The sequence below is a fragment of the Canis lupus genome, chromosome 20 (genome assembly GCF_003254725.2).
Source record: "Canis lupus dingo isolate Sandy chromosome 20, ASM325472v2, whole genome shotgun sequence".
NCBI lineage: Eukaryota > Metazoa > Chordata > Mammalia > Carnivora > Canidae > Canis > Canis lupus.
The window spans coordinates 46,737,363-46,758,707 of NC_064262.1; the positions used below are offsets into that span (position 1 = coordinate 46,737,363).

General features: G+C 43.0%; 2 protein-coding genes and 1 pseudogene across 2 annotated transcripts; 2 read left to right on the forward strand and 1 right to left on the reverse strand.

Annotated features, from left to right (window-relative positions):
* Positions 1 to 517: 517 nt before the first annotated feature.
* LOC112666905 (olfactory receptor 10H3-like) lies at positions 518 to 1,084 on the reverse strand (annotated as a pseudogene).
* A 7,722-nt stretch (positions 1,085 to 8,806) lies between these two features.
* On the forward strand, positions 8,807 to 9,757 carry LOC112666947 (olfactory receptor 10H4-like). The gene has a single exon (XM_025458415.1). The coding sequence runs from the start codon at positions 8,807 to 8,809 to the stop codon at positions 9,755 to 9,757; it is 951 nt and encodes a 316-aa protein (XP_025314200.1).
* Positions 9,758 to 14,031: 4,274 nt separating this feature from the next.
* Positions 14,032 to 19,372, forward strand: LOC112666904 (olfactory receptor 10H4-like). Its single transcript, XM_049098212.1, has 2 exons — positions 14,032 to 14,125; positions 17,841 to 19,372. Exons 1-2 carry the CDS (start codon positions 14,032 to 14,034, stop codon positions 18,803 to 18,805), a joined length of 1,059 nt encoding a protein of 352 aa, XP_048954169.1. The 3' UTR covers positions 18,806 to 19,372.
* Positions 19,373 to 21,345: the final 1,973 nt, after the last annotated feature.

Sequence of the window (21,345 nt, forward strand, 5' to 3'; positions counted from 1 at the left end):
AACTTATTAAACTCAACACCAAAGAAACAAACAATCCAATAATGAAATGGGCAAAAGACATGAAGAGAAATCTCACAGAGGAAGACATAGACATGGCCAACATGCACATGAGAAAATGCTCTGCATTTCACCAATTTTTTGTTTGTCTTTTTGCTAAGTTGAAATTATTCTTTATAGTTTCTAGTTACAAGGCCCTTATCAGATATGTGAGTCTCATATATTATCTCACGTTCTATGAGTTGTCTTTACACTCTCTTGCTGTTATTCTTTGCAGTACAGAAGATTTTAGTTCTGATGACATCCAATTTATGTATTGGATTCTTTTGTTGCTAATGGTTTGGGTGTAATGTGTAAGAAATGATTACTTAATCCAAGGTGATGGAGATTCCTAGCAATGTTTTCCTCTAAGAACATGATAGTTTTAGCTCTTACATTTAGGTCTTTGATGGATTTTGAATTAATTTTGGTACATAGCATGAACTAGGGATCACGCCCTGAGCTGAAGGCAGACACTCCGTCACTGAGCCACACAGGTGTCCCTGGATGATTTCTTTATGACATTTTTGAGCTCCTTATACTGAAGGCTGAAAATGATTGGGCTGAGAAAGGGGGTGAAGACTGTAGGTGGTGGCCATCAGAGTGTTACTGTCCATAGAAATGGGTCCACGGGCTGAAACTAGATAGTGGAGGCAAAAACATATTGCACAATGACCACAGTGAGGTGGGAGACACAAGTGGAGATGGTCTTATGCCTGCCCTCAGCAGACGAGATCCTCAATACCATGGAGGCAATGAGGCATAAACAGCCCATCAGAGCTGTGACACACACCAGGACCCCTCTCAAGGTGACAGATGATGTCTCCTTCCCACAGGCCAAGCATGAGGCTGGAAAAATGGTGGATCACATTAGACCCACAGAAGGTGAGGTGAAAACCTGTCACGGTCACCATCTTCCCCATGATTGAGCCACCAGCCCAACATCAGAACACACAATGGCACAGCCATAGGGACTCATGAGCATGTTGTGGTGCTCTGGGTGGCAGATGGCCACATGCTGATCATTGCCCATGGTTATGAACAGAAAGGAGTGTTATATGTCCTCACAGCACTTTGCCTTCATTTACTCATTCATATAGTCAAGAAATTTTTTTGAAGACTTATTTTATATGGAAATATTCTAGGTGCTGGGATCCAGCAATACCAAAGGCTAGATCTCTGTCCTCTCCTATCTATGCTATGGTCCACTGAGGGAAGCTGTCATATAACCAAGATGATAGCAGAGTGGTCACAGGTGTTTGGGGACAGCCTAGGGATCTGGAAAAGCTAAGTGTGGGTCACAGACACAACCTGGGATTAGGAGACTTTGAAATTGGTGGTGTCTGCAGGAAAATCTGGAGGTTGAGTAGGTATGCTTCAGGTGAGACAGGCAGGTGGAAGAGACATTTGCAGACAGGCGGGAGAGTAGAACAAAGGCTCAGGGTGACAGAGATATGGTGCATTTGGCACAATGGTATGTTCAGTGTGCCCCAGAGAGTGTAGGTGGTTGGGGGAGGTCTGTAATGTGAAGGCAGACAAGTAGGAAGGGCAAGAGCATGCAAGACCATTGTGTCCACTTGAGGAGTTTGTTCTAAGGGCCATGGGGACCCCCAAATTTTTTTTAAGATTTTATTTATTTATTCATGATAGAGAGAGAGAGAAGGAGAGGCAGAGACACAGGCAGAGGGAGAAGCAGGCTCCATGCAGGGAGCCCGACGCAGGACTCGATCCCAGGACTCCAGGATCACGCCCTGGGCCAAAGGCAGGCGCTAAACTGCTGAGCCACCAAGGGATCCCCCCTAAATGTTTTTTAAATGCATAGAAGAAAGATCTGTATTCCATTATATGAACATAGTCAAGAATGTTTCCTGGTGGGGCTTCCTGTGAATAGTGTTCTAATGACATATAGTACATGTCTTTTAGTAGATTAATACTTATGTGTTATGTTGGGACTGTAGTTAGCTGTGTAAATACCAACTCATAGGGCATACCTATGTTCAGCTTGAATAAATACCTCCACACAGTTTTCCAAAGTGTTTGTACCAAGAGGTACATTTTAGTCATAATCAGCATGGTCAGACTCCTGTTTGTAGAGACACCCCCTCCCCCGGTCTGGTGAGGGATGCAGGCTGCTGAGAGCAGATAAGGTGGGCAGATGCAGGAAGAGATGGGGAGAGGTGTTGGGGCACCCTGGATGGCATCCTGAGGTTGACTTCAGAGGTAGAATGAACAGTGTTGTTGACTGGACAGAGGGAGACAGGAAGTGAGCTGTGTCTACTTCTAACTCTCAAAACACCAAATGGGTGAGTTCTTTCCAAAGCAATGACCAAATCTCCAGCTACCCAGACACCACCTTGGTGTCCTATAATTCTGTTCAATACTGACACTTACTACCTCGAGATGCCAGTCGCAAGTATTGGGTGCCCAGGGTACTTGCACTTCTGTCTGAAATGGATACAAATGTGAGGATTTCCAAATTCCCCCTTTAAGTTTGGATACTTGACTAGAATGAGTTATAGAAATCAGGAAAATGCCACACTCACTCTCTCAGGTTTATTATGAAAGACACAACTCAGGAGCAGCCAAAAAGAGATGTATCCTGCAAGGTATAGAGGAAGGAGTGAGGAATCTCCATGCCCTCTCTGGACTTGCCACCCTCCTAGTACCTTCATGGGTTCATCAACTGCTAAGATCTCTGAATTCCATCATTCCGGAAGTTTTTATGGAGGTTAATACATGGACATGATTGATTAAATAATTGATTATCACTACTAGAGTATCAGTCTGTAACCCCTCTCTCGCCCCTGATGGTTCCAAGTCTCTAAACACTGCTTGGTAGCTCTGGTGAGCAGCCTCCTTCCTAAAATTATCCTGTGCTACCAGCCACCACCCAATTCACTAGCAATCAAAAGCCACTCTATAAAACATACTGAAAGGGATTTTAGAGGAAAGGAGAGAAAATGGGTGGGAAAAATTAGAGAAAAAAATTAGAGACAAAACATGAGAGACTCCTAATTCTGGGAAATGAACAAGGGGTGGTGGAAGGGGAGGTGGGCGGAGAGATGGGGTGACAGCGTGACAGGCACTGAGGGGGGCACTTACGAGATGAGCACTGGGTGTTAAACTATATGTTGGCAAATCAAATATATATATATATATAACTGACCACAAGGAGGGGTGGGGCTGGCTAATTGGCCAGAAGACACTGAACACTTCCATTGACCAAAAGACACCACTCTCTGAGACCCAGCTCTAAACTGCCCTTATTGAATATAAACAATAGTGAAAGGGAATATAAGGGAAGGGAGAAGAAATGTGTGGGAAATATCAGAAAGGGAGACAGAACATAAAGACTCCTAACTCTGGAAAACGAACTAGGGGTGGTGGAAGGGGAGGAGGGCGGGGGGTGGGGGGACTGGGTGGCGGGAACTGAGGGGGGCACTTGACGGGATGAACACTGGGTGTTATTCTGTATGTTGGTAAATTGAACACCAATAAAAAATAAATTTATTAAAAAAATAAAATAAAAATAAACTGCCCTTATTGTGAGAAGCCTCCACCTGCTTTGACCCCAAGACAAGGCCCTGGATTCTCACTCTGGGATGCTCAGCTCCTGTGTTCCCTCTGACCCTGTCTTGACCCAAGGGGGACTAATCCAGCATCTAATCAATTCAGTCCTGTCTCCACTAAGACTGGGAGTCCCTAGTCCCTAGTCCTCTGGGCAGAGAAAGATAGCAGGGAGCCTTGGTTGTGTTGGAGTGTTGGAGGAAGGTGTACAGGCAGCAGGCCCTGGAGGGCTTGTGATGATCCTTCTTGCCTCTCCAGACCCTGAGGGCAGCCCTTGCAGGTTGGTGTCCCAGGGAGCCCCTGGGGAGCAGCCTGCTGGGAAGCTACAGCCAGGTTAAAGCACACAGCATCAGTTCTAGGAGCCCTGAGGTCTGGCCCCACACCTGCCCCTGTGTGCTGCTGACAGCATCACAGGAGAGCTTTTCTATTCTTCCCTGCTGGCTACTTCCTGGAGGAGGCAGCCCAGGCTGAGGGGGACCAGGAGGAACAGGGTAGGTTGTAATATTTGACAGTTGTGGGGAGCAAGGCCAAGAAAGGATGGGGACAGGCCTGGGAGAAGAATCATAGGACAGGCTCTCAGCCTCGGACAATTTTTGGGAGTCTTTTAGGTTGTTCTTGGATTCTTCACCCAGCCTAGTGTCCTTACTGCTTCTAAATCAGCATTGGGTATTATGCTGAGTGAAGTCAATCGGAGAAGGACAAACATTATATGTTCTCATTCATTTGGAGAATATAAATAATAGTGAAAGGGAATATAAGGGAAGGGAGAAGAAGTGTGTAGGAAATATCAGAAAAGGAGACAGAACATAAAGACTCCTAACTCTGGGAATCGAACTAGGGGTGGTGGAAGGGGAGGAGGGCGGGGGGTGGGGGTGAATGGTTGACGGGCACTGAGGGGGGCACTTGACGGGATGAGCACTGGGTGTTATTCTGTATGTTGGTAAATTGAACACCAATAAAAAATAAATTTATTAAAAAATAAAATAAAATAAAATAAAATAAAATAAAATAAAATAAAATAAATAAAATAAAATAATAAATGACCAAAAAATAAATCAGCATTCTTGTTTGGGGCTGAATCTACCTTCTCCCTCCTGAAATGTTTCTATATGCCTGGAGGAACTTTTGGTTGTGACAGCTTATGGAGAGGGAAGAAATGCTCCTGGCATCTAGTGGGTTGAGCCCTGGGTGGCTGCTAAAAGTTGTCCAATCTGGTATTCTTGTGGTGCATTTGTCCTAATTGGTGAACAAATATTGATTCGTTATTATTAACTTGGCTCACAAGTTACATTAGGGTTCACTCTCTTTGTTGCACATTCTATGAGTTTTGACAGATGTAGAATGACATGTGTGCACGATTACAATATCATCCAGAATAGTTTCAGGTGCTGTATTTTTCATGTGCCTAAGTAGTAGTACAGTGTTCATGTGCTTTTGCTTCATTCACTCAAGACTGTTTTACAGGTTTATTTATGCTGCTGTGGGTGCATTGAACTGCTGCCTAGGGCTCCAGGGTTTGCTCCAGCCCATGTGACCTACTATCTTCCCAGTTATGGTGCCCAAGCAGGCTTGTCCATTTCTCCACTACAGGCAAATTTACAGAACCATCCTCTGATAGGTCCCTTGTGACAGATGTGAGCAATGGAGATAGATGCTGGAGCCCTGGGCTGGTGCACTTAGCAGATGAACTGTTAATTTTCCCCACCTGGCTCTCACAGGCAGTGCACAAATATTGCTTTCTCCCCAGATCCTGATCAGCACTGGGCACTTTCTAATTTGAGGCACTGAATAGGTTACACTGAATTCCCACTGCATTTCCCTTTCTTTCTCTCATTCCTTTCCTCCCTCTCTTTTTTTTCTATTTCTTTTTCTTTTTAATAAATTTATTTTTTATTGCTGTTCAATTTGTCAACATACAGAATAACACCCGGTGCTCATCCTGTCAAGTGCCCCCCTCAGTGCCCGCCACCCAGTCACCCCCACCACCCACCCACTTCCCCTTCCACCCCTCCCCCCAGTTCGTTTCCCAGAGTTAGGAGTCTTTCATGTTCTGTCTCCCTTTCTGATATTTACCACTTATTTTTTCTCCTTTCCCCTTTATTCCCTTTCACTATTTTTTTTTTATTGGTGTTCAATCTGCCAACATACAGAATAACACCCAGCGCTCATCCCGTCAAGTGCCCCCCTCAGTGCCCGCCACCCAGTCACCCCCACCCCCCGCCCTTCTCCCCTTCCACCACCCCTAGTTCGATTCCCAGAGTTAGGAGTCTTCCGTGTTCTGTCTCCCTTTCTGATATTTCCTATCCATTTCTTCTCCCTTCCCCTCTATTTCCTTTCACTATTATTTATATTCCCCAAATGAATGAAACCATATAATGTTTGTCCTTCTCCGATTGACTTATTTCACTCAGCATAATACCTTCCAGTTCCATCCACGTCGAAGCAAATGGTGGGTATTTGTCATTTCTAATGGCTGAGTAATATTCCATTGCATACATAAACCACATGTTCTTTATCCATTCATCTTTTGATGGACACCAAGGCTCCTTGTCAATGTTACCCAGGGCAATTTATACGTTTAATGCAATCCCTATCAAAATACCATGGACTTTCTTCAGAGAGTTGGAACAAATTATTTTAAGATTTGTGTGGAATCAGAAAAGACCCTGAATAGCCAGGGGAATTTTAACAAAGAAAACCATAGCTGAGGGCATCACAATGTCTCACATCTAAATGTGAGACAAGATTCCATCAAAATCCTAGAGAAGAACACAGGCAACACCCTTTTTGAACTCGGCCATAGTAACTTCTTGCAAGATACATCCACGAAGGCAAAAGAAACAAAAGCAAAAATGAACTATTGGGACTTCATCAAGATAAGAAGCTTTTGCACAGCAAAGGATACAGTCAACAAAACTCAAAGACAACCTACAGAATGAGAGAAGATATTTGCAAATGACGTATCAGATAAAGGGCTAGTTTCCAAGATCTATAAGGAACTTATTAAACTCAACAGCAAAGAAACAAATAATCCAATCATGAAATGGGCAAAAGAAATGAGCAGAAATCTCACAGAGGAAGACATAGACATGGCCAACATGCACATGAGAAAATGCTCTGCATCACTTGCCATCAGGGAAATACAAATCAAAATCACCATGAGACACTCCCTCATACCAGTGAGAATGGGGAAAATTAACAAGGCAGGAAACCACAAATGTTGGAGAGGATGTGGAGATAAGGGAACCCTCTTACACTGTTGGTGGGAATGTGAACTGGTGCCGCCACTCTGGAAAACTGTGTGGAGGTTCCTCAAAGAGTTAAAAATAGATCTGCCCTACGACCCAGCAATTGCACTTTTTTTTTTCTTTTTAGTGTGTTTTCTTTTGCCTGTGCTACACCCTCTGTGAGTTCTCTGCTCACACCTTTGCTCATTTCTGTATTGAGCTTCCTACTTGTAGAGGTAACTGGCTTCTTCTACATCACATTCCCTGGTCAATTGTGGACCATTAAAATGATCTTTCCCCACCTTTCCATCTCCTGTTAACTGGATCCAGGATATCTTTTGTTGAACAAAACTGTTTGTGTTGGTGTTTTTGTTCCTTCACAATCAACCAGTGTTTGTGCTTCTTAAATTTAAGATGTCGTCTCCACTCCTAGGTCATCAAAATGATTCTCCTACACCTTCTTCTCCTATTAACTTTTCAATTCTATTTCAAATTCATTCTTGAATCCTGGAATCCCTGTTTGTGTGTGGTCTTAGACAGAAGTTCAGATGGACTTTGCTTCATGAAAGGACCAGTTTTCCCACCACAAACTCCTAGACAGTCCACCTTTTCCCTTTGATCTGTGGTCCCACCTTTATCACATGTTAAGCTGTGAATCATGCAGGGATATTTTCTGAGGTATCCAATCAATTTGATCAGTGTCTTTGTTCCAGGGTCACACTTAAAGATGACTATGATGTGTATTATACACATTATGTCTATAATAGGTCTGCATGCATACCATATCATTTCTTTCCTATTGATTCCATTTTTAGAAGAGTAGTATAGTTTTGCACTGACCTTATTTTTCTGAAGGACAAGCATAAGGAGGGCACGCGATGACACTCGGTGTTATACTATATGCGGCATATTGAAATTTAATTTAAAAATAAATAAACAAGAAAAAGGAATTTAAGGAAACTTTTATGAAATGTACAGTTGATTCCCTGAAACTATAAATGTAGTTGACTGATGATATAATTTGAGGAAGAAGTGTCATCATTACCATATTTACTGATGCCAGCTGAGAGTATAGATTTTTCTCCATGTATTCAAATCTACTTATATTTTTAATAATGGTAAAAATTTCTGAATTTGTAGGCATTGCATGTGATTGAATCCTATATATTTTACAACAGAGGCTTCCTAAGTGTGATGGACAACTCTAGGGCCACAGAGACCCTTTCTGGGGACCATCAACTCCTCAGTTTTCCAATGAAGGTGAGGATATATTCCTCAAATGCTTAGAGTAAAACCACAAATTGCCACAGGGTGAATGAAGGAATAGATAAACTCTGTCTCGTGTCCCATCCAGTCAGCTTGACTGTATCCAAAACTGAATATTTTTACAGAATCTCAGTGTTAATTTCAAAGATGATAAACATGGGGAGTGAATAATGCACCCATACAAAAGTCCATTAGAGGCTCAAATTTTCTTGAGTACAAAGAAATCGCCGGACCAAGCGCTTGAGAATTGTTTCTTTCTACTTGGTGTCACTGTTGGGAATGGTATCTTACTTTATACTTAAAATTCATATTCTGAATGATTACTACTGTTGTAATTCTATGAGAAATAACTGGTTTTTGGAAGTGGATCTAATATTTGCAGCTCTGTGCTCTCTCTTCCTGTGATGTCTTATGTCTTTATTCTTTTCCTTTTCTGGATGGATGAGAGGGTCTCTTCCCTTCCAATGGTTACATACCTTCTTTCTTTTTTCTTTCCATATAGCACTGCTCACAGCTTTCAGTTCCATGCTAAAGAACAGTAGAAACAGTGAGTACCCTTGTCATTCACCCAGCCCAGTCCTAACACAATGCATCTAATATTTACCCATTTCACATATTTCCTATTGTTCAAACACAATATTGTTATATAGATTCATGATCTTTCTGCCGGTCCCCTCATTCCCTCTGTGATCTCAGCAGATGCAGCATCCATGGCTGGCCAGAACTATAGCATCGTGTCTGAATTCATCCTCGTGGGCTTCTCCACCTTCCCACAGCATCTCCTGCCTGCCTTCTTTCTGTTCTACTTGCTGATGTACCTGTTCACGCTGTTGGGGAACCTGCTCATCATGGCTACTATCTGGAGTGAGCACAGCCTGCACACACCCATGTACCTCTTCCTGTGTGCCCTGTCCACCTCTGAGATTCTGTTCACTGTTGCCGTCACCCCCCGCATGCTGGTTGACATGCTTTCCAGCCACCGTTCCATCACCTTTGTGGCCTGTGCCACCCAGATGTTCTTTTCCTTCACATTTGGCTTCACCCATTCCTTCTTGCTCATGATCATGGGCTATGACCGCTATGTGGCCATCTGCCACCCCCTGCGATACTACATGCTCATGAGCATCCGCACCTGTGCCCGTTTGGTGTCCTGGACCTGGGCTGGTGGCTCAGTCATGGGGATGATGGTGACTCTGATAGTTTTTCACCTCACCTTCTGTGGATCTAATGTGATTCACCATTTTGTCTGCCATGTGTTTTCCCTCTTAAAGTTGGCTTGCGGGAATGAGAATTCGTCTGTCACCTTGGGTGTGATCCTCATGTGTGTCTCAGCTCTGATGGGCTGTTTATTCCTCATCATCCTCTCCTACATCTTCATTGTGGCCGCCATATTGAGGATCCCCTCTGTTGAGGGAAGGCACAAGACCTTTTCAACCTGTGTGTCTCACCTCACTATTGTTATTGTGCACTACAGTTTTGCCTCCATTATCTACCTCAAGCCCAAGGGCTCTCATTCTATGGACAGTAACACTCTGATGGCCACCACCTATACAGTCTTCACCCCGTTTCTCAGCCCAATCATTTTTAGCCTCAGGAATAAGGAGCTCAAAAATGCCATAAAGAAAAGCTTCCAGAGAAAATTCAGTCCCCTAAACTCCTGATAGCCAGTTTGGTGGTGAGGAATATGATAGAATGGCTGGTGATAATAAAGTCTACTCCCATGGACTTTGAAAATATAGGTATTGTTGGATGCATGCAGGTTTTGGGGATATGCTAGGTATTTGTTTTTCTCCAATTTGTTTTCCTCTTTCTTGCGTAAGATCTAGTGATCATAATCTCTTAAGATCCCATGTGATGATCTGCATCCCATACCTGTGTCTAAGAATGTGCTATCTACCTATGGGCCAGAAAGGAGCATCACATGAATGTGTATGGCCACTGATCCCAATCATTCTACCTGATTGGAGAAGCAAGAGAAGACTTTGCCTCCTTCACCATAAGATAAACAGAAATAAGCATAATAAATGCCACCTGCATTGGGGCTTTTCTTTCAGGCATTTCCAGTGTTTTATAATTACCCTTTAATATGAAAATGTACAACAAGTAAATAAATTATTTGTCTCCAGGAAGGTAGTTGACTCTGTCTAGTTCCTTCTGTCTTTGGATGTGATAGACCCTAAGAGAATGTTTCTGTTGATCTGAGTTGAGTGAAGGATGTCAGAATATGAAGCGAAGAGAAAGAGAGAGAAAGGGATTGGAGGGGGCAAGTATAGGGCAGGAGAGGGTTCAATGTTAGGATACAAAAACAGAGAATGTTAAAAGTGTGTTGCTATCTGACATCTTCTGGAAATGCTTTTCCTTTTTTCCTCTTTCTTCCCATTACTTTCAGTAAACATTAATTTCTCATTCCTGTGTTTTACTTGAATCTATATGGGGGATGTGTTGGAGGGCACAGTGCTATCTCAAGATAGCATAAAAAGTAGTCAGGGTATGCATACCCTGTTTAATAGATGAGAAATGTTGGTGGATGTTACACATGAATGAAGGAGTCACATGCAACTTTAGATCTGTCTGAGTCCCATGCTGGAGTTCAGCAACCCACATGTCTGAACATCCAAGAAGAGGGCCTTCCATTGGTGTAGGGTCATACTCTAAGGTGTGGCCAGATATTTGGGCTGCAGGCAGAAAATATTTTATTGTAATAAATGTAAGAATGGCTATCACATATGAGTGCTTGCTGTTTACCAAATGCTGTGGGAAAGATATCCTGTGTATTCGTTCACTCTTCTAAGATTCAAAATAAACTATTATTTTTGCACATTTAGATATGACCCACATCTATTACTATCCACATTTTTGAAATGCAGAAAATGCAAACCTGAGAGATTATTTGTCCGCAGCCACACAGCCCTGAAGTGCTGAAGCAGGAATCTATTACAATCTGCATTTGTGTGCAGTTGGTGATCAGGAATGCACCTCTCTCAAGCGCCTGCAGAGAGAAATATGGTTGTTACTGAGAGGAGAGGGTTGTCATTAGAAGGAATAGACAACTTTCGGGGAAGAGGGCAGGTACAGCCTGTGCACACAGCGGTTTCACACAGCCAGGGAGAAACATTGACTCCAGAGGAGTTACAGAGACACTTTGTCACATCAACACTGACATTGAGACCCTGGGGTTCCATTTCATTATTTTACAATTATTGGTGTTAATGACTCATGCCAATCCGTCCTACCTGAGATGCCCTTATCCAGAACCTGTGACCATGTTCCCTTCCCTGGCCAAAGGGACTGCAAGCAGATGAGATGCAGTTCAGGATCTGAGACGGGAGGTTACCCTGGATCACCCAGATGGGCCTGCTATGATTGCAAGTGTCCTTATAAAAGGAGGCAGGAAGGATCAGACACAGAGAAATAGAGGTTGTGAACACTGAAAGGAGGGATTGCAGTAGCTGAGGTGGGAACCTTGAGCCAAGGAATGCCTGCTGACTCTCCCAGCTGGGAAAGCAGGAGACAAATTCTCCCCTGGATCCTCCAAAGGATGCAGCCCTGCTCACACATTGACTCACACCTGGTGACCCTGACTTTGGCTTCTGGCCAAAGTGGTTTATGTGCTTTGTTACAGCAGCCCTAGAAAACTGACTCCTGAAATGGCATCCTGTCATTATATGTATGTGGTTTCATGATGAAATTCATTTCAAGCCAGATTCTTAGGCCATTCTTCTTTATGGAGAAGACTTAGGGCATTGAGATTGCTCAAGAGAAGGGCTGAGTATCTTTGGAAATCTGTTAGCAGAGGTGAAGGAGTCCCAACAGCCCAGCTGCAGGATTTGCTCATTGGTAGCAAGGTCCTCCAGTGTATAGCTGCAGGGTACCCAGCCCAGGGCCTGGAGAGCCCATCCTTCACATGTACTTATGACTCATATATGCTGAGACCTTCACTTCTATGGAATATGTGGCAAGTTGCTAAGTTTGACAGGAGGAAAAAAATGTAAAATCACAGCTCTTGACACTCTTAAAGCATTTTGCAGCCTTCACATGGTACTCTAGTCCCCCGTAAATCTCCCCATTAGATTGTAAGCTCCTCAGGGGCAAGGACTCTGTCTTGCTTACCATTGTAGCCTACTATGCTACTATGCTTGTTCTAATGCTATTACAATATATTACATATTATACTATGCTATAATTGTATTGTTCCACTATATAAAATGTGATATATATTAAGTTATATATAGTATGTATTATATACTATAATACTATATATAGTATATGTAACATATAATATACCATATTAATATGGTACATATGTTAAAAAGGCATATAATATATAATATACTGCATATATTTTATATATGCTATGATATAAATTATATATCAATATACAAATATAATTAATATCATTCTATAGCACAATTATATTATAATAGTGATAAATATATAATAATATATTGTTATATATGAAAATACTATGTGTATAACCCCCAGTGCCCGTCACCCATTCACTAACAGGCCAACATCTATACAAATTTTAAAGGCATATAACCTTCAGAAGATCAGTTCTAGCAACTTATCTTGTATACAGTTACATTGTACATGAAGAAGTATGTAGAATATGTTAAAAAATGCAGGTCACTGGCGCACTAGCGGGTCTATGAAATAAATTTAGTGGATTCGGACCATAAGTTTTTAGAAAAATGAAACAGAACAGAATAGAATAGGAAGTATTAGAGTGCATTACATATAGCGAGGGTAAGAAGGGCTTTATTATTACATACATGTATATTATTACATATAATATTTGATAATCATTTATTATATTGAATTTTTATAAAACATAGAGTTTTATTTATTTATTTATTATTAATATTATTTTGAATCCTTGCAGGGAGCCTGTTTCTTCCTCTGCCTGTGTCTCTGCCTCTCTCTGTGTGTCTCTCATGAATAAATAAATAAAATCTTAAAAAGAAAAAGAAATCATCCAGAGAAAATTCAATCCCCTAATCTCCTGACAGCTGGAGGTAATACAATGGTGAGGAAATATGACAAAACTGCTGTGTCCCTAGAACTGTTCTATGGGTTTCAAGTATATGAAAACAGACACATCCACAGGAGATGGATGCATGCCTGATATTTGTTTTTCTCCAATTAGTTTGCCCTCCTTGCATGGGATCTAGTGGTTCTGATCTCTTGTTCTTGACCCCGTGTGATGAAGTCCATCCTATTAGCTGCATCACAGAACATATTATCTACCTGGGGACTGGAGGGCACCATCATGTGGGTGTGTCTTGTTAATGATGCACAGGGTTCCTCTTGAATGGGCAAACAATGGAAGACTTTCCTCTCTTCCACCATAAGGATAAACAAAAATAGCATAATATTAAATGCCACATTGGCCCTTTTCTTATCAAGCACTGTATCCAGGATTTCATAGTATTGTGTTTTAAATTATAATAAAGTATTTGTCTCATAGACCATGGTTTATTCTTTATAATTCCTCCCTGCTTTGAGAGATAGACCCTAAAGGAGGTTTTCTATGTTAAGAGTTTAGAAGGTGAAGGAGAGAGAGAGAAAGAGAACTAGTGGGATGGAGTCCTTTTAATTGATACGACAGAAACTGCATACATTTGGATATGGGGCAAAACCTGGGAAAGGAATGAAGAAGGACAAGGAGGTTGGTAACAGGGCAATTATCACAAAGGAAAGGGAAGAGTCAATGAGAGAGGAAGGGATGAGAGATAGAAGGATAGAGACAGAAATGACAGCTGGAAGGGAGAAGGGGTTCACGCTTGCTTTAGAACTTAAAGGATGGTAAAGAGGTGTTGCTGTCTGACATCTTATGGATATCCTTTACTCTTCCCCCCATATTACTTTCAGGAAAGTTTTAATTCTCATTCCTGTGTTTTACTTGAACTTATCTGGGGCATGTATTGTGGGCACAATGATATCTCAAGATGGCACAAGAGAGGTCAAGGTTGTAGGTACCCCTATCATGCAGATGAGATCTGTTGGTGGAGTTTACACAACACATGAGGGTAGGGGTCCCATGGAAATTTAGTTCTGGGTGACTCCGAGACTGGGGTTTGCAAAAGCATCTGTCTGAGGATCAGGAAGGGGGCCTTGTGTGGATCCAAACTATTACTCAAAGGTGAGACCAGATATTGGAGTTGGAGGCAGATGTGTTGTTTCATTAAGGCCACAGGCACTAGTCATCTCAGGAGCATACAAAGACTCTCTGATCAGATGGTCATTAAACAGAGACAACACATAGACCAAAATGTGTTTAATTACATCCCAGAGAGGCATATGTTAATGTGGACTCTCCGGCTTGGACCACCAGGCCAACAGGGATAGGGAAGAACTGACCACAAGGAGAGGTGGGGCTGGACTGTTTGGCCACTTCCATTGAGCAAGAGACACCACTCTCTGAGACCCAGCTCTAAACTGCCCTTATTGTGGGAAGCCTTCTAGGGACCTTGACCTCAGGGCAGAGCCCTGGTTTCTCACTCTGGGATGCTCAGCTCTTGCCTTCCCTCTGACCCTACCTTGACCCAAGGGGTACTAATCCAGCATCTAATCCACCCCTATCTCCCCCAAGACAGAGAGTCCCTAGTCTCTAATCCTCTGGGCAGAGAGACAGCAGGGAACCTTGGTTGTGTTGGAGTGTTGGAGGAAGGTGTACAGGCAACAGGTCCCCGGAGGCCCTCTGATGATCTTTCTCCTCTCCAGACCCTGAGGGCAGCCCTTGCAGGTTGATGTCCCAGGGAGCCCCTGGGGAGCAGCCTGCTGGGAAGCTACAGCCAGGTTAAAGCACACAGCATCAGTTCTAGGAGCCCTGAGGTCTGACCCCACACCTGCCCCTGTGTGCTGCTGACAGCATCAGGCAGGAGAGCTTTTTCTATTCTTCCCTGCTGGCTGCTTCCTGGAAGAGGCAGCCCAGGCTGAGGGGGGACCAGGAGGAACAGGGTAGGTTATAATATTTGACAGTTGTGGGGAGCAAGGCCAAGACAGGATGGGGACAAGTCCTGGAAGAATGATCATAGGACAAGCTCTCAGATTGGGAGTCTCTTCAGATAGTGCATTCTGGGTCTTGGGTTCTTCACTCAACCTAGTGTCTTTTGCACCTTCTAAGTCTTCTTATTGGAGGCTGATTCTGTCCCCTATATAATGTTTGTACATGTGTGGAGGCCCTTTTGGTTTTCACAGCTCTTAGGGAGAGATGGGATGCTACTGGCATCTAGGGGGTGGAGGCTTGAGTTGCTGCTAAAGACTGTCCAATCTGGTATTCATGTGGTTCATTTGTCCCAGTTGGTGAACTAATATAAATTCATTATTATTAACTCAGCTCACAGGTTACATTAGGATTCACGTTCTGTATTGCACTTTCTATGAGTTTTGACAGATATAGAGTGACTTATATACACCGTTACACCATCATCTACAATAGTTTCCAGTGCTCTGTGTTTCATGTACCCAAATGAGTTATGCTAGAGTGTTCATCTGCTTTTGCTTCATTCACTCAAGATCCTTTTACAGGTTTATTTATGCTACTGTGTGTGCATGGAACTGGTGTCTGGCACTCCAGTGTTTGCATCCAGCCCCTGTGACCTGCTCTCTTCCCTGTTATAGTCCCCAACTAAGCTTGTTCATAACCCCACTACAATGCTACTGAAACATCCTGTGACAGCTCCCTCAGACAGCTGTGAGCATTCAAAATAGATGGTCAGGAACTCTGTGCTGGTACATATAGCTTGTAAAGTCTATCCTTCTCCATTCTCTCTTCTTTCCAACAGGCCCAAGGCTTAAGTGCTTTCTCCCATATTTTGACCCTCATTGGGCACTCTCTAGTCTAGGGAAATGAATGGGTGTACAGTGAAAGTGCAGGGTCATTTCCTCCACCCTCTCCTTGCCTTAAAACCATCCTTTCATGTGTCTGTGCACCTCCTCCTGTGACTTCTCTGCTCATATCCTTGTCTCATTTCTGTATTGAAGTCTCTCCTCCTTAATATAACTGGTTTCTTATTTATTCTAGATAATATTTCTTGGTCAATTTTCTGCAGTGCAAAGCTCAATAACTAAATATTTCAAAGAATCTCAGTTTTATTTTTTATAATAAATTTATTTTTTATTCGTGTTCAATTTACCAACATACAGAATAACACCCAGTGCTCATCCTGTCAAGTGCCCCCTCAGTGCCCATCACCCATTCACCCCCACCCCCGCCCTCCTCCCCTTCCACCACCCTTAGTTCGTTTCCCAGAGTTAGGAGTCTTTATGTTCTGTCTCCCTTTCTAATATTTCCCACACATTTCTTCTCCCTTCCCTTATATTCCCTTTCACTATTATTTATATTCCCCAAATGAATGAGAACATATAATGTTTGTCCTTCTCTGATTGACTTATTTCACTCAGCATAATACCCTCCAGTTCCATCCACATTGAAGCAAACGGTGGGTATTTGTCGTTTCTAATGGCTGAGTAATATTCCATTGTATACATAAACCACATCAAGAATCTCAGTTTTAATAACTGACTGGAGAGTTACAACTTACTCAAACAAAAGCACTGTAAGAGGCTCAATAGTTTTTTAGCATAAAGAAATCCCGGGTCAAAATGTGTAAGAGCTGTCTTGTTATAGTTGGTATCACTAATGGTCATGTTATCTTACTTTTTCCTTAAATTGTATGTTTTGCATGATTACTATGGGTGTAATTCTACAGGACATATTATGAGTTTGGGATGTTGATCTAATCTTCTGCAGCTTGAGTTCTATGTTTGCTCAAATATATTCCACCTTTATCCTTTTACCTTTCTAGGTAGATGATCACATCTCTTCCCTTCTGATCCTGATCATCCTTCTTTTCTTACCATCCTCAAGTAGCACTCCAGGCTATCAGTTCCCAGCTAATGACCAGCAGAGACAGTGAGTAAGCTTGGCTTGTTCCTGATTCTAATATAATGCATTGTTAGTTTCCCACTTCATGTACTATTTGCCAGTTTTGTGGTATATATTCTTAGCTAGCCAAAAAAGCTTCTGTTAGTTTCGGGTTGAGAAGAAGCTTTTTAAAAATCTTCAAGGAGGGGATCCTTGGGTGGCTCAGTGGTTTAGTGCCTGCCTTTGGCCCAGGGTCCAATCCTGGAGTCCCCAGATCGAGTACCCAGATTGAGTCCCGTGTCGAGGTCCCGGCACTCCTGTGTCTCTGCCTCTCTCTCTCTCTCTCTCTCTCTCTCTCTCTCTGTCTATCATGAATAAATAAATTTTTAAAAAAATCTTCAAGGGATTCCTGGATGGCTCAGTGGGTTAGCATCTGTCTTTGGCCCAGGTCATGATCCCAGGGTCCTGGGATCAAGCCCCACATCAGGCTCTCTGTTCAGGGGGGAACTTGTTTCTCCCTCTCCCTCTGCCTGCCTGCCTCTCCCTGTGTTTGTGTGATCTCTTTCTCCTCTCTTTGTCAAACAAATAAATAAATAAATAAATCTTTAAGAAAATCTTCAAGACATGTACATATGTCAATTAGTATGTTACATATATAAAGCAATACGATGTTTTGTGTTAATTATATATAAATTTGTAAAATCATAAATAGACGTTGACTTTAGCAATCCGGATTGCTGCCTGAATGATATAATTACATAGAATTTCCTTTTTGGTTTATTCATGTGACTAATCACATGTAGGTTTTCTGATACTGTCTCATCCTTGTCCTTCATGGAATTAACCATGTATCTTCATATTCTTTCTGGCCTCAGCAGATGCAGCATCCGTGGCTGGTCAGAACTATAGCATGGTGTCTGAATTCATCCTCGTGGGCTTCTCCACCTTCCCACAGCATCTCTTGCCTGCCTTTTTTCTGTTCTACTTGCTGATGTACCTGTTCACGCTGCTGGGGAACCTGCTCATCATGGCTACTGTCTGGAGTGAGCACAGCCTGCACACACCCATGTACCTCTTCCTGTGTGCCCTGTCCACCTCTGAGATTCTCTTCACTGTTGCCATCACCCCCCGCATGCTGGTTGACATGCTCTCCAGCCACCACTCCATCACTTTTATGGACTGTGCCACCCAGATGTTCTTCTCCTTCACGTTTGGCTTCACCCATTCCTTCTTGCTCATGATCATGGGCTATGACCGCTATGTAGCCATCTGCCACCCCCTGCGCTACAACATGCTCATGAGCACCCGCACCTGTGCCCGTTTGGTGTCCTGGACCTGGGCTGGTGGCTCAGTCATGGGGATGATGGTGACCCTGATAGTTTTTCATCTCACCTTCTGTAAGTCTAATGTGATTCATCATTTTTTCTGCCATGTGCTTTCCCTCCTAAAGTTGTCTTGTGGGAATGAGAATTCCTCTGTCACCTTGAGTGTGATTCTGGTGTGTGTCTCAGCTCTGATGGGCTGCTTATTCCTCATCGTCCTCTCCTACATCTTCATTGTGGCCGCCATATTGAGGATCCCCTCTGCTGAGGGCAGACACAAGACATTCTCTACCTGTGTGTCCCACCTCACTATTGTTATTGTGCACTATGGTTTTGCCTCCATTATCTACCTCAAGCCCAAGGGCCCCCATTCTATGGACAGTAACACCCTGATGGCCACCACATATACAGTCTTCACCCCGTTTCTCAGCCCAATCATTTTCAGCCTCAGGAATAAGGAGCTCAAGAATGCCATAAAGAAAAGCTTCCAGAGAAAATTCAGTCCCCTAAGTTCCTGATGGCCAGTTTGGTGATGAAGAATATGATACATGACTGGGGGTATGATCATCTCCAGGGGACTGTTGTAGGTATTCAATATATGAAATACTAAATAGGTATTGTTGGATGCATCCATAGGTGTTGGAGCAGGCTACATATTAGTTTTTCCATATGTTTGTCCCCTCTCTCTTGCATAGGCTCTAGCAATCATCATCTCTTATTTTTGACCCTTTGTGATTAACACCATCCCATTACCTCTTTCCAACAATGTGTTATTTCTCTATGGGCTGGTAGAAAGAGTCACATGCATGTGCAGGCATTGATGAAGAGAGTTCTTCCTCAATAGACAAGCAAGGGAGGACTCTCACCTGCCTTTACCATAACATACATAAAGGTAACATAATAATAAATGCCACCAGCACTGGGGCTTTTCTCACCAGGCACTGTGTCCAGTGTTTTTATAAATGTTCTCTGAATTACAACAAATGCAGAAAGAAAATTAACTATTTTTCTCCAAGGAGATGGTTGAATGTAATAGTTCCTTCTGCCCTTGGGACAGATAGACCTGAAGGATGTTTCTATGTTGAACTTAGTTGAGTGATGGATGTCAGAATGTGACATGGAGAAAAGGAGAGAGATAGGGTGGCAAGGAGGGTTTAGTGCTGAGGTAAGAACATACAGAATGTTAAATGTGTGTTGCTTTCTGACATCTTATGGAAATCCTTTTCCCTTTTTCCCTACGTTGCTTTCAATAAAGTATCAATTCTCATTCCTGTGTTTTATGTAATCTATTTGGAGCACGTCTTGGAGGACACAATGCTATCTCAAGATGGCAAAAAGAGAGGTCAAGGGTGTGGGTACCCCCTTTAATAGATGAGAAATGTTGGTGGAGGTCATACAACATGTAAATGAAAGGGTCACATACAACTTTAGGTCTGTTTGACTACCATGCTGGGGTTCAGAAAACCATATGTCTCAGGATCCAGGAAGGGGGACTTTTGTTGGGTAAGTTAATATTCAAAGTTGTGGCCAGATAATTGAGTTGCCAGAAAAAGACGTTTTTATAACAAAAATGTAAGAATTACTATCATATGTGAGTGCCTGCTGCTTGCCAAATGTAGGAAAGGTTTCCTATGCATTCATTCTTCTAAGACCCAAAATAAAGTATTACTTTTCCACATTTATTACCCACATCTATTACTTCTCACATTTTTTTGAGAGAGTGAGAGAGAGAGAAAGAGAGTGAGCAGGATGGGGAGAGGAAGAAGGAGAGAGAGAATCTCAAGCAGACCCTATGTGGTGCTCGATCCCAGGACCCTAAGATCGTGACCTGAGCCTAAATGAAGAGTGGGATGCTTAACCAAAAGAGCCACCCAAGCACCCAAATTGTTCACATTTTTGAAATGCATCTGCCTGCAGATGAGATGCAGTTCAGGATCTGAGACAGGAGGTTACCCAGGATCACCCAGATGGGCCTGCTATGATTGCAAGTGTCCTTATAAAAGGGGGCAAGAGGGTTAAGACTCAGAGAGAAGTCTAGGGGTTGTGACACAGGAAGGAGGGATTGGAGTAACTGAGGCGGGAACTTGAGCCAAGGAATGCCTGCTGACTCTCACTGCTGGGAAAGCAGGAGACAGATTCTCCCCTGATTCCCCCAAAGGACACAGCCCTGCTCACACATTGACTCACACCTGGTGACCCTGACTTTGGCTTCTGGCCTCCAACATGGAGGAGGAGAGATGTGTATGGTTTTAAATCACTGGTTTATGTGCTTACAGCAGCCCTAGAAAACTGACTCCTGAAATGGCATCCTGTCATTATATGTTATGTGATTTCATGACAAAATTCATTTCAAGCCAGATTCTTAGGCCATTCTTCTTTATGGAGAAGACTTAGGGCATTGAGATTCCTTAAGGGAAGGGCTGAGTATCTTTGGAAATCCATTAGCAGAGGTGAAGGAGTCCCAACAGCCCGGCTGCAGGATTTGCTCATTGGCTGCAAAGCCCTCAGGTGTGATGTGAGGACACACATGACTGTATAGCTGTAGGGCACCCAGCCCAGGGCCTATGGTCTCCACCCAACAAACTCGGTAGACTAGAAACTGGAGGGCACCAGGAACATTCTCCGTGCTCCGTGTGGACTGCATGAGTCAGAGGAGATGCTAAAACTCCTGAGTGATGAGGCCTCTGCATTACAAGGATACATGGACACGCACATCGTCGGAGAGAACGCTGAATTGCAGGGGCCTGACCTGGTGGAGAAACTTACATGAAGCAAAACCCACCAGGGATCCGGAGATCTGGAACTCATCTCTTTAGCTGGAAAGGGGACATTTCTACAAGGCGTTTTACCTTTTGAGTTCTTTTGTATTTGAGTTCCTCAGAGAGAAAGAAAAACCTACGTTTAATTGGGGTTCCCGAGGGCGCCGAAAGGGACAGAGGGCCAGAATATGTATTTGAACAAATTCTAGCTGAAAACTTTCCTAATCTGGGAAGGGAAACAGGCATTCAGATCCAGGAAATAGAGAGATCCCCCCCTAAAATCAATAAAAACCGTTCAA

Excerpts from the sequence above, each read along its gene's own strand:
- LOC112666947 (XM_025458415.1), top strand. The coding sequence starts at position 8,807 with ATGGCTGGCCAGAACTATAGCATCGTGTCTGAATTCATCCTCGTGGGC.
- LOC112666904 (XM_049098212.1), top strand. The coding sequence starts at position 14,032 with ATGATATCTCAAGATGGCACAAGAGAGGTCAAGGTTGTAGGTACCCCT. Across the intron at positions 14,126-17,840 it reads AGTTTACACAACACATGAGG|CAGATGCAGCATCCGTGGCT; the intron begins GTAGGGGTCCCA and ends TTCTGGCCTCAG.